Source organism: Microtus pennsylvanicus, chromosome 2, assembly GCF_037038515.1.
Source record: "Microtus pennsylvanicus isolate mMicPen1 chromosome 2, mMicPen1.hap1, whole genome shotgun sequence".
NCBI lineage: Eukaryota > Metazoa > Chordata > Mammalia > Rodentia > Cricetidae > Microtus > Microtus pennsylvanicus.
Window position 1 is genome coordinate 28,518,647 of NC_134580.1, and position 14,084 is coordinate 28,532,730.

General features: G+C 45.0%; 1 protein-coding gene across 1 annotated transcript in view; it reads right to left on the reverse strand.

Moving 5' to 3' along the window:
* Window positions 1–8,475, reverse strand: part of Cers5 (ceramide synthase 5) — a 29,218-nt gene extending 20,743 nt beyond the window's left edge. Inside the window, exon 1 of the mRNA XM_075960647.1 lies at window positions 8,157–8,475. Coding sequence (XP_075816762.1) covers window positions 8,157–8,353 — 197 coding nt within the window. The 5' untranslated portion in view covers window positions 8,354–8,475. The remainder of the gene's footprint in view (window positions 1–8,156) is intronic.
* Between the last annotated feature and the right edge of the window lie 5,609 nt (window positions 8,476–14,084).

Sequence of the window (14,084 nt, forward strand, 5' to 3'; positions counted from 1 at the left end):
GAATTAAACAACCACAACAATCTGATTTAATTGAAGACACTCTGTGCTTATGGTGGAAACTTTTAAGACAGCTGCTACCCAGAAGCTAAAATCTACAAAGAATATCTTTCTTAACCCCCCCCCCCCACCTCTGGTGTTTGCTAATTTTGGACACAAATTTGTGATCTTGCTTCAATCCTGTGAGTGCGGGATTATAGGCCTGGATCACCAGTCAACTAGAAACCCTGGATTCATAAGCCACAACACAGAATGTGATTACTTCCACTGCCCTCCTGGGCAGTGCAGCTCCCAGTGTATACAAGATTACTTGACAAACTTGTTTGTTTGTTTACAGATCATTAACTACTGAGCAGATTTAGACAGTAAAAATACGGAGCAATGGTTAACCAGACGTTGCTATCAATCAAATATCAGTAAAAATAGAATATCTGATTACTTAAATCACTCAGGGACTAATATTAGAAATTCTCCTAGCCCTTGAGGACCTCTACTCACTCTGCCCACTGTTAAGATTTTATCTTGTCACTGGGTGGTGGTGATGCGCTTTTGATCCCAGCTCTCGGGAGGCAGAAGCAGGCGGATCTTTTGAGTTCGAGGCCAGCCTGGTCTACAGAGTGAGTTCCAGGACACTCAAGGCTGTTACTTGGAGAAACCCTGTCTCGAAAAACAAACAAGTTTCCTTATGATTTTTTTGGCAATGGTGGGGGAGGCCCCTTTTTTGATCCTCCTGCCTCCATCCTGAATGATGGGATTACAAGTGTATGCCATCATGCCTAATTTTTATTTTGTTGTTATTTTTTCCAAAATGCAGTTTCTCTGTGTAGCCCTGGTCGTCTTGGTAAACTCTGTAGATAAAAGCTGGTCTCGCCACTGCCTCCCAAGTGCTGGGATTAGAAGTGTGTATCACTGTACCCAGTCTGTGAGAATCTACTCTTAAAATATTATTATCTGAGCTAGGGAGATGGATAAACAGTAAGAAACACTGCTGTTCTTTAAGACCCATTTTTGGCTCTCAGAATCCACCCAGTAGCTCACAACCTATTAACTATGGTTTCAATGCATTTCAATGGATCTATCTGATGCATTCTCTGTGGACCTAGTGTCCTTGGAGGCCTCCACAGACACCAGGTCCACAGAGTGCACAGATTATATGCAGGCAAGACACTCATGCACATAAAATAATTTTTAAAATAATGTCCTCAGAACTAGATGGTGGTGGTACACACTTTTAATTCCAGCACCCTGGAGGGAAGGCAGGCAGATCTTTGAGTTCGAGGCCAGCCTGGTCTACAGAGTGAGTTCTAGAACAGTCAAGGCTACAAAGAGAAACTCTGGCTTGAAAAACAAAAGTAAACAAAACAACAACAAAGTTATCCTCGAGTTTACCAGTGATGATGCACACCCAGCACTTGGGAGGCAGAGAGAGGTAGATCTCTGAGTTTGAGGCTGGCCTGGTCTACAGAGTGGCTTCCCCAGGACAGCAATGGCTATACAGAGAAACCCTGTCTCCAAAAAACAAAATAAACAAACAAAAAAGTTGTCCTCTTAAACTGAATATTAAAAGTGGTGAAAGCTTTTAATCAAAACAGACAGACAAGCCCAAGCAAAATTAATTTTTACATTATTTTTTTAAAAATATTTATTTATTTACTATGTATACAATATTCTGTCTGTGTGTATGCCTGCTGGCCAGAAGAGGGCACCAGACCCCATTACAAATGGTTGTGAGCCACCATGTGGTTGCTGGGAATTGAACTCAGGACCTTTGGTAGAGCAGGCAATGCTCTTAACCTCTGAGCCATCTCTCCAGCCCCCTACATTATTGATTTTATATGACAGATCCAAAATATTAAGCTTGGTATGGTAGTGTACACCTGTGATCCTAGCACTCTGGAAGTAGAAGCAGGAGGATGAAGAGCTCAAGACCAGCCAGCTTCAGCTACCTAAAGAGTCAGCTACCTAAGGAGTCGGAGGCCAGCCTAAGCTACAGGAAACTCTGCATCAAACAAAACAAAACACAAGTTGTACAAGGTACTGGCTTGTCAACATGTAAATGAGCAGAAAGAGTAGGCTAGGAATTTAGCTCATCAGTTATAGTGCTCACCAAAGAAGCCCTTGGCTCTATAAACCAGATAGGCTTAGTCATCTGAAGCCAGCCTGGAATACACAAGACCCTGCCTCAATAAACGTAAAAACTGAGATGTCATTTTTTAAAGCCAGTGTATACTTTTTATTAACTTTCTATCTCAACTCTGAGTCCTCATATTTGAAATCCTAAGAGCCTTGTGCAGTGGTTGCTATACTGGACAACATTATTCTAATTATTCTATCAAGGAAGCTGGTTTCTTTATTTGTTTTTGGAAAGTTATGAATAACTCCTTTTGCAACAATATCTCAATTTTCCTAATGCTAAAATTGGAATAGATTCATGTACAAATGGTCAAAACTTGGTATATTCTTTATAACTAAGATTTTATTTGTCTAAAAATATCTCTGGAGAGGAATTTAAAATAGGCAGATCTCTTTGAACTCTATAAGGAAGGTATGTTATTTCTGCTCTTTCATTAACCTCTTTACCTATTTAAAAGACTTTAATACTTTGAATCAAGGGGGCTGGAGAGATGGCTCAGAGGTTAAGAGCACTGATTGCTCTTCCAGAGGTCCTGAGTTCAATTCCCAGCAACCACATGGTGACTCACAACTATCTATAATGAGATCCGGTTCCCTCTTCTGGCATACAAACATACATGGAAGGAATGTTGTATACATAATAAATAAATAAATCTTAAAAAAATACTTTGAATCAAGAGGTGGTACTAGCAAAAAGTAAGTAACATGTTTCTTTTCAGTGACAGATACGCTGTCTCCAGGATACTCAGGAACCTGATCTCAGTCATGACAATTCTGTGTTGTCTGCAAAACACCAACACCAACTGTGCAGAAAAAGTTTTCCCGAGTGAGGAGGGACTCAGGCTTCTGACCATCTAGAGCTGGCTGAGAAGTGAGTTTTAGATAAGACAGGACCATGTGACCATTTTGCCAACCAACTCAGCTGATCTGCAAATGTCATTTAATTCTGTGATTTGTAATTCAACAATGCTCAACAGAATAAGCTTGGGTCACAGAGGAATGGGCTGTGTTCTTATAACCTAATCAGCATCTATGGCTATTCTCCTCAAAGGCTCTGACCTCTGGAAGGCGTGTTAATACTGGCTAAAGTGATGTGTTCCAGGACAGCCAGAGTTATATTGTGAAACCCTGTCTGGCGTAGGGGAAAGAGAAAGACAGGCTAAGAAATGTGCTCAGCCAGGTGTGGTGGTGCCTGCTTTTAACCCCAGCACTCAGAAAGCAACGATAGGAGAGCTCTGGAGTTTGAGGCCAGCCTCTTCATTCGACATATTCCAAGCAAGCCAGGGCTATATAGCAAGGCCATGTCTCAAAGACATAACAGGCCTGCAAGTGAAATTATCCAGTTCCCAGTGACAGAAAACACTATCAGGAAAATCCTTCAGATACCCTAGGAAGTTGCCTTTGAGTGACAAGAGAGAAGACTGAACTAAGCAGCGGGGAAAGTGCGCACCCTTGTCCTGCATGATTCACAAAATAATTGTCTTCCGGCAGCGTGAACTCCTGTCGCAATAACATCCCAAATAAATTAGCCTACGCAGATCTGGTGATATCAGTATCTAGCCACTGGCTCCTGCTTGATCCCAAGGGACAAGTACTCAGGAGGTGGGTATCAAGTTTCAAACAACTTTATATTAAAATTTAGCTTAAAAATCCAGAGGTGTTGCTCATGTCTGTAATCCCAACAATCAGGAGGAAGAGGGAGGGTGGCATGGGCAAGAGAGATCCTGTCAGTCTCAGAAACAAAACAGACAAAAATCAGATACAACAGATCGGCTTAGACCATTCTCTCAGGTTTCAATAAACAATACAATATTATTAGAGAAAAGAATAAACCTAGAAGAGTTAGCACCTCTGTGAGAGAGCACGGAGGCAGGGCAGTGGGTGTCATGGGATGCTCGTGAGAGAGGGAAGATAGAGGCTGTACAAAATGCTAGGTGTGCATCTACAACATGGTGAAATGTCACACAGAATCCTCTCACCCTGACTCAATCAAAGTGTCTGTTTCACACCAGACATCTCTGTAACCCTGAAAGCTCCTCTGAGCATCTGTGTAGATGAGCAGGCCCTTTCCATTCATCCCACAAATATCTACTGGTCACATGCTACACTGGGCACTGGACAGATCACCCCACTTTTGTTTGATAGGTAATAGCTGCTTCTGGAGTGAGTTTGTTTTTGCCTGTGCTGGAGATTGAGCCCAGGGCAAACACTCCATCTCAGAGCTATATCCTAAAATCCACACTGTAGTTCTTGAAAACAGTAGATAATAGTGCTGGGTGTGACGGCTCATGCTTGTAATCCTAGCCCTTGGGCAGTGGGGGTAGGAAGATCCAGGAGTTAAGGCCAGGCTGAGTGAAGTGGTGAGCTGAAACCAGCCTGAACTGCAGGAGATATATTTTATTTATGGTCAGATAGTTTTTCAGTAATCTCTTATTAGAGGAGGCTGCAGTTCTCTGGAGAATATGGAAAGGAAAAAAAGGCACTATGGTTTATGAGAAGGAAAAGAAAGTAAACTCCAATTTTTGATAGACCTCTGAGAAAGCTTGGCCTGTTTGCGTCTACCTGTAATCCTAGCAGTTGGGAGGCCAAAGCAGGAGGATTTTGAGTTCTGAACTAGCCCAGAATACGTGGCAAAACTTTATCAGGGGGAGGATAGCTTTTTATTAAGTAGGATAGGGTTAAGATTCCTTAAAACAGCCAGATGGTGGTGGCACACACCTTTAATTCCAGCATTCAGGAGGTAGAGGTGGGCAAATCTCTGAGTTTGAAGTCATCTTGGTCTATAGAGCTAGTTCCAGAACAGGGTTCAAAACTACAGGGAAACCCTGTCTCGAAAAAGAAAAAAAGAAAAGAAAGAAAGGAAGAAAGAAAGAGAGTCCTTAAAACATAAAACATAGCTCTTAACCCCAATAGTCGGGAGGCAGAGGTTGAGCTGGAGGCTACCCTTATCTACATAGCAAATTCCAGAACAACCAGGACTACATAGACAGACCCTTTCTTTCTTTTTTTTTTTTTTGGTTTTTCGAGACAGGGTTTCTCTGTAGCTTTGGTGCTTGTCTTGTAGACCAGGCTGGCCTTGAACTCACAGAGATCTGCCTGCCTCTGCCTCCCGAGTGCTGGGATTAAAGGCGTGCGCCACCACCGCCCTGCTAGACAGACCCTTTCTTAAATATCTCTACACCTATCTATATCTCAAGAAATAGAGTAATGGGGAGGGGGAGGGAAATGGGAGGCGGTGGCGGGGAGGAGGCAGAAATCTTTAATAAATAAATAAATTTAAAAAATTAAAAAAAAGAAATAGAGTAATAATTCAAGCTTCCCTCCCTTAGAAACACATTAAATCAAGTACAGGAGTACATTGGATTCAGCCCCCTGTAAAAAGTTAAACCCTCCCCGCTCCCCCATTTTGATAGACAGCCTCAAAACACAGTTTTGGCTGGCCTGGAACTCACTATATAGCCAGACTGGCCCTCAAGTTCATTATCTTCCTGCCTCAGCTTCTTGAGTACTGGGGTAGAAGTTAAATCTTACAGCTGATGTAAGGGTGCACATTTGTAACCCCAGAACGGGTAAGGCTAAGGAAGAATTCCTGTGAGTTCAAGGCCAGCTGGACTATAAAGTGTCATAGTTAAGCTTCTGTCTTAAGCAAACAAAAACACCTGGAAGGTGGCTTAAGGGAAATAGTCCTATCACATACTATCAAAGAACTCCAAACACGGGAAAAGGAGCTCAATACTGAGTGGAGCACCAATGAGCAAAACCTCCAGCTCCTGCTAGACTTAGTTTATTGTCTGCAAAAGGAGGGTGGCATCTACCATGTGCCAGTCTATGATTTGCTACATCGTTTGTTTCTAGAAACTAAATGAGAAAATGCAGAAAAAAACAACTTCCCAATTATTTTGGATAGGCTTCTTTGGTTTTTTGTATTATTGAGGCAGGGTCTCAATGGTTGTCCTGTAACTCTATGAGACTAAGAAGATGGCCTCGAATTCAGAGATCTGCCTGTCTCTGTGTCTTGAGTGCTGAGATCAATACGTGTGCCACTATATCTTGTAAAAAAATCCTAATTTATCGTGTGTGTGTGTGTGTGTGTGTTGATGGCATGCATGTCTGTGCATCATGTGCACACTTGATGCCCATGGAGTCAGAAGAGGCCTCCGATCCCCTCGAACTGGAGTTGCAGATGGTTGTGGGCTGGGAATCAAACTCTGGAAGGCACCTGATTGTCTGGCACAGTTCTGAACGGCTGAGTCTTCTCTCCAGGGCCTGGGATAGGCTTTCACTGTGCTTTAGTGTGGCTGCTGCTCCCTCTATGGAACACAGCTACCCAACAAAGCAGCTGAGCTAGTCTTAAAGGGAAACAAAATAGCAAGACTGTTTCTAGGGCCAACTTTTCCTAGGATCACAGGTGAGGAAACAAGGTGAGTGTCCCTACTAGACAAGAACACTAGCAGAGTGCCTGCTCACCCTGACACTCGTCACCATAGAAACGTGCAGCTAGAATTCCCAAAGGGAAAGGCTCTTTTCCAGTGACTCCTCCAGGAAGCAGTCTCCAGCCATCTGGGGAAACCCTTAGAATTAGAATACATAACTTTATGGAAAATGGTGTTTATAAACAAGGGATCTTCATCACTAGCAGAGGGAACTCACAGAACTGGTAGGGATCTGTATGAAAAGCAAAGACTATATTCCTATGGCAATGAAAGAAGATTCTGTATTGGATTATCTGTTTCCCTTGATAGTCATTATGTCTCATATTACTCCTAAGCCTGCACCTCCACCTCAAGGATACTTAAAATAATGATTACCTTGGAAAACTCTAAGGGACCCAGAAAAGGCATTGACTTTGAATTTCATTTACTTCATCTAAAAAACATATTTGTATATTATATATTATTCACTTCTTCACTTGAGTATCTGGTACAGCATTTTTACAAGAAACAAACAGCAGTAATAAATGCAGATAAGTGACTAGCTACATGTAAGAAAAAAAGTTAGGCATAGGCAAATCAAAGAAGTAATCCCAAACAGATTATTTCTGAGTACTGGATGATCTTGTCTAAACCACATCTCCACACTAGAAAAGGGCCTTCTTGCAACACAGCCTTGCTTGTTCTAGATAAAGGTTTTTACAGACGACGCCTCTGCCTATGCAGAAAGTGCTTTCTTGGCGTTTGAGTAAGCTTTATCAAAAACACACACTGCTATAATAAATCCACATTATAAAATCATAAAACCCTCGCTGAGTAATATCGTTTTGGCAGCAGATAAGACCCACCATTCAAAGAAAGGGAGAAACCAGCTCAGAGCATATGGTTAACGCAAATACTACAGCCTTAGAAGCTGGTTCACAAAACTGTTTTCCCATAACCTCCCAGCTCCGAGGCCTTCAAAGTGACCACTCCTCCTCCCGTGCAGGCCTCCAAGGCCCGCTGGGCAGTTCCTCTTGACACCTTCCCCAAACTTTGGAAGCCTCAGGCTTCACCACACCCTATCCTAGTGAGACGTCGACTGTCACACTAACAGGCGTCCACGCGCTAACAAATCCGGGCTTGGGGCCTAACCGATCCAGTTTCCTTCACCTCTCAGAAGCAAAAGTAATTTTGGAAAGCATTACATCCCATGTACCCCCCTATGTCGCTCGGAAGGTCTGGTGCCTGCACTGAGCACACAAACTTCCAAGAGCCCAACTAACTCTGGTTCTCCCGGGCCCTTCCTGGTCCTCGCGCAGGGCTCTGCGGGAGCGCGACTCACTCCCGGGCTTTCGGAGGTGGAAAGGCAGCCTTTAAGAACCACACGCAAGTCCCGGGTCTGCACTTCAGGGGACCCGGCGACCCCCTCGGCCCTCTTTCACTTGCCCACACCCCGGACTCGCGGGATGCACGCAGGCTCCGAGAGCGCGTCCACGGGCTGCGCGCATCCCCACGGCGGCCTCGGCTCCCCCGGTCGCTTCCGGGCCTCGGCCTCCGGCTCGCCCGCCGGCCCCCGCTCGCCCGCTGCCCCCGGCCTTGCACAGCAGCCCTCACCGCTCGAAGAGCAGCCTCACGGAGAAGATGCCTGCCGCCAACGGGAACACCGACAGCATGTGCCGGGCGCGCGGGTAGCCGTAGCCGTCAGCCGGGCCCTCCAGGTCGGCCCAGCTCACGTTCTGCGGCAGCCAGAAGCGTTCGCTCCACAGCCAGCCCCACAGGAGGCCCAGGGCTCCCGCCGCCGCAGTCGCCATCTTACGCCCGCCCGGCAGCCACCGCCGCCACAGCCTCCGCGGCAGCCACGGCCAACGGAACCCGCTGGGAAGCAGCCCCGGGGCGGAGCCCGGCCTACGGCCACCCTCTTCCGTCCCCGGGTCCTCCCAGCAGCCCAGCCCGCCTCTCCGGCAGGCCTGGCCTCCTCCCCGCCCATCTCGCCTTCCCGCCTACTCCGCCGCCGCAGGAACCCGGGCACCCTCAGGTGGGGCCTAGCTTCGGCTCGTCCCGCTCGCCTTGGCCACGCCCACCCGTTCTGCCACGCCCTCTCACCTGCAGCCTGAGCCCCGCCCAGCTTCTTGTAGCAGGTTTGACACCGCCACGGCCACACCCCTACTTCGGGCTAGTTTCTCCCTCCTGGAAACATTCCTCCTAATCCAGTAGATTCAAATCCTGGCTCCCAGCCAGTTGATTCAATTCTGATCTTCACTCCCAGCGCCTGTGTCCCAGCCGATCTGCTGTGCCATTCGTCCGAACTGATTCTAACTACCACCCATTTCACCATAAACAGATTTGTTAATCTCTTTTTTGATGCTCCTCCACGGTCTCCATCCTACTTCTTTGCTTTAGGTCTTAAAGTCACCGTCCCTTTTTCTCAGAGAAAATGTGGGGCCTTAAATTATCCTTAAATTACAACCCTGTAATTCCAGCACAGGCCGGTGGAGGCTGGAGGATTAGGTCGTCCTCTGCTGCCAGCAAGTTCAAGGCCAACCTGAGCCACTTGAGACACCACTCATCCCCCAGTCTCTTTTGAATAGGGCTGTGGAGGAGGGGAGCTTGTATTTCATAACTGTAATCTCAGCCAGCACTTGGGTGGTTGAAGCAAGAGAATTGTCGTGAGTTTTAAGACCAGTTTCAACACGGTATCGAACCAAAAAGTTCCCCCTTTTCCCCTATGGGGAAAAGGGAAATAAAGAAAAATAAATAAATGCGTTTCTAATGAGATCTGTCTTGTAGCAAGCACTGCCACAAATGTGTTCCAGGGTTCTTTCACTCCTGCCTCCTATGAAATCTGTAGCACGATTTTATGGAGGGATAAATTGAAGTCCAAAGAGGCAGAATAGTTTGTCCAAAGTCATATAGATAAGCAGCTGAAACTAGAAACTCTTTAGCCTCCAGAGTCCTGATTTCCTTATCCCACAAGCCACCTCAATCGTAAATGCTCCAAGTGAACATTGAACTCTTGTGAATCTCCACAAACAAGGAAGCAAACCATAGACCAGGCACTCTCAGAAAACTAAACTATCCTTCAGTTGCCAGAGAACCCTGAACCCTATCAGTTAAAACCTAGCTACAAGGTTAATTGCCAGAAACTAACTAGGGACGGGTGGTGATGGGAATTCCAAGAAGTAAATCTCAACTTTAGGTCTGAGGACAACAGACAAAGTAACTTTCCAATCAGTAAGCTAAGTTTAAGGATCAAGGTGAGGGGGCGTCATGGAAGAGCAACTGCAATGAGACCGCACCTCGGTGCTTTTCAAACCTTAGTTCAGCTTGTGCCCCATAGGGAGTGTGGGTTTTAAGTTTTCTGGGCCCTCTGGTTGAAGGAGGCTGTAAAACAGAACCCACCCCACATAGTTGTATTTACTTTTTTTGGTGTCGGGCATTCAACCATGGGCCTTGAACAAATGAAGTATATGCTCTCCGGCTGCGCCACACCCTCAGCTCTGCATCTCTCATTTCTAACAATTTTTGTTGTTATTGTTTTTCAAAACAGGGTTTCTCTGTAGCTTTGGTGCCTGTCCTGGAACTAGCTCTTGTAGACCAGGCTGGCCTTGAACTCACAGAGATCTGCCTCTGCATCCGAAGTGCTGGGATTAAAGGCGTGTACCACCACCGCCCGGCTCTAACAAATTCATAAGTGACATCACTGCCACCTGAATGGCTTGAAGCCATGTCCATCTAAACTCAGAATTAGTATTATGACAACTACTCATGTGTGTGCAATAATTATATAAATGTTTTGCTCAAATGTATATGTACTGCAGATGTGCCTGGTGCCTGTGGATGTCAAAAGAGGGCACCAGATCCCTTGGAATTGAAGTTACAGATAGTTGTGAGCCACCATGTGGGTGCTGGGAACCAAGCCTGGGTCTTCTGTAAGAGTAACAAGTATCCACTGTACCATCTCTCCATTCCCAGCTACCTTGTAATTTTTATAGACTTTAGAAGAAACAATTATTAGTCTTCTCTTTCCATCACCAATGTGGGATGTCTCTCTGTGTGCTGTGAATATGTTTTATTACCATTGGTTAATAAAGAACCTGATTTGGGCCGGTTGTGGTGGCACACGCCAGTAGGATTTGCTGAAAGAGGCAGAGGCAGGAGGATCACGAGTTCGAGGCCAGCCTGGGCTACACATTTTTAGCTGGGTGGTGGTGGTGCTTTAATCCCAGCACTCGGGAGGCAGCAGCAGGTGGATCTCTGTGAGTTCAAGGCCAGCCTGGTCTACAAGAGCTAGCTCCAGGGCAGGCTCCAAAGCAACAGAGAAACCCTGTCTCGAAAAACAAAACAAAACAAATGTAAAGAACCTGATTTGGCCAATAGACAGGCAGAATATAACCAGGTGGGAAATTCAAACAGGCTTACAGGGAGAAAGAAGGTGGAGTTGGGGAGATGCCAACAGCTGCTGGAGAAGCAAGATGTGAGGTAACAAGTCATGAGCCTTGAGGTAAAATATAGAATAATAGAAATGGGATGATTTAAGTTGTAAGAGCTAGTTAATAATGAGCCTGAGCTAACAGGCTTATTAAAATTAAGCCTCAGAGTAGTTATTTGGGAACTGGCAGGTGGGAGAGAAATCACCAGTTACACAACACCAATAAAACCTTGTTTCTAACAAGAAATTCAGGTCTTTTATTTTTTTACCTTCTAAGACAATTTTTTTTCTCTTTGATATACAGTTTCTCTGTGTAGTCCTGGAACTCACTCTATAGACTATGTTGGCCTCAAACTCAGAGGTCTTCCTGCTTCTAGCTCCTGAGTGCTGGGGTTTAAGTTGTATGTCATTAGCCCAGTTTACCTAGTAAGACTTTTATGCAAAACCACCTCGTAAAACCTTTATGAGAATGTTTTAATACCCTTTCCCCCACCTGTAAAACATCTGTTTACATAAAAACCCTGCAGCATTCTTGGAGCTTAAGTAACTTAATGGGATGACAACTCTTTTCCACTTTCCCTCATTTCCTATAGGCTGATTAAAAAAAAAAAACAAAAAAACTAGTAAATCTTGAAAGCCTGTGAGGCCAGACAAGCCCCCAATCAAATGGGAAAAGATACAGTTACCACATACATTAGAATAAAAGCCAAGTGAAATGTCCTGTCTCAGTGTGCTCACTAGCTCCTTTGGGATCTTTGTTGCTTTGTTTCTGGGGCAAGGGTTTCTCTGTGTAGCCCTGGCTGGCCTGGAGCTCACTGTGTAGATCAGGCTGGCCTCAAAATAGAGGATCCACCTGCCTCTGCCTCTCTAGTGCTTAAACACATGCGTGCCACCATAACCCGTCCTGTTTGGGTTCTTGGGTATCCTTTTTACTGAAAGGAATTGCCTTGCCAAGTTACTTTCTCTCTTTTTTTTTTTCTTTTTTCTTTTTTGGTTTTTTCGAGACAGGGTTTCTCTGTGGCTTTGGAGCCTGTCCTGGAACTAGCTCTGTAGACCAGGCTGGTCTTGAACTCACAGAGATCCGCCTGCCTCTGCCTCCTGAGTACTGGGATTAAAGGCGTGCGCTACCACCGCCTGGCCAAGTTACTTTCTCTTTGTTCCTATGTTCTCTGTGTGACACCAAGATTAGTCTAACAACTTTAAAAGGAAGTGAACAGACACCATTCTGCTTCCATGGGATCTCAAATCAGAGCACCAGGAAACAGAAAATGTGGAAGTTGAGAATGGAGGAATTGGTTCATGATGGTCTTGCTCGAGCATGGCATGCCCAAAGGTGCACATGCCAATTCTAATGAGTTTATTAGAAAGCATTTTCCTATTGAATATAGGGTGGAGTGAGACAAATGAGCAGAATCTAACTTTCCCTGAGAGTATTTGGCTAGGAATTAAACATTGTTAAATAGCTTTAATAATAGGCCTTACTTTAAGAACCCTTTAATATTTACTTCAAATAAACTGAACACTTGAGAACCAGCCAGTTTTACCCTTTGATCGACAGCTGGCAGGCCCTCCACTTGTGCCTAGCTGACTTGATTTAACCAAGAGTTGTTAATCAATCCACTCTTCTATTGATGGTCAGCTGAACTGTCACCATGACAACCCAGCTCCTTTGAATCGTGCATAGATACCTTCTACTTCCAGTACCATTGTAACCATGGTGAAAATGGTATGATACTGCTTCGAGAGACCTTACTCCAGTCGTGACTGTTTCAAGCCGCTCGTATGGGCTCTGGGGAACTCCCTGCTCACCAAGACAACCCTCTAAGTTCTACGTAGCTCTACTGACCTTGCAGCAATTCTCTTTCAACACAGGGGAGGGAGAGGAGAAAAAGTATCTCTTCAGTGACTCAATAAAAAGCCTGAAATTGGTGGAATTTAAGGTTTGCGATTGGTAGCATATACAAGGCTATAATTGGAATTATAATCGGATCAAAGTGTGCCAACCCTTCTTCAAGCTATACAGCTGGTTTTTTTTTTTTTTGTATTAGTGTGGGAGGCCACTCAGTTTACTCAACCTCTAGTTTACAACATGAAGCCAAAATGAAGACTTTTTTTTTTCATTTTTTGAGACAGGATTTCTCTGTGTAGCTTTGGAGTCTGTCCTGGAACTTGCTCTGTAGACCGGGCTGGCCTCAAACTCACAGAGATCCGCCCACCTCTGCCTCCCGATTGTTGGGATTAAAGGTGTGCACCACCACCGCCCAGCCCAAATAAAGACTTCTTACGAATGGTCATTGTCCTGATCAGCACACAAACACAAAAGTCAGACAAAACTCAAGGTTTCTGGCAGTGGCAGCAGAAAGGCTAGTGACGAGGTCAGGGAAGGGTTTGGTGAGATGCTTCAGTGGGTAAGAGGGTTTATGCTAAGAGGACCTGAGTTCAAACCCCATCAGCTACACAGATACACACACAGCATTCACACAAAAGTCCCAGAGACTGCCGGGTGTAGTGGGACACACTTAATCTCAGTACTCAGATCGACAGGAGTTGGAGCCTAGCCTGGTCTTCACACTTGAGTTCCAGGACAGGAAACTTATATAAGGAGACCCTGTCTCAAACAAAGAAAAACAATTGCAGAGAATCACCAGAGCTAAGGGTGATCATTGATTTTCCAGCCTCTTAATTCTGCCATTTGTGCTAAATATGTGAAGTGGGGTGCATGTACTGAAAATTATAAATGCTAACTATTAAATTATTAAAATATAACTATTACATTTCTAGCACTCAGGAAATAGAGGTAATCAGCCAGGCTCACACTGTGAGACCCCGTCTCAAAAAAAAAGTGTTGAAGATGCTTTAGTTGGGTTTCTATTGCTGTGAAGAGACACCATGGTAACTCTTATAAAGGAAAACATTTAATTGAGGTGGTGGGGAGCATCGAAGTGTGCAGGTAGACATGGGCTGGCTACATCTTGATCAGAAGGCAACAGGAAGTGAACTGAGCATCACACTGAGCAAACCTTGAGCAAAGGAGACTTCCCTCACAACTGTGACACACTTCCTTCAACAAGGCCACACCTACTCCAACAAGGCCACACTTCTTAATAGTGTGC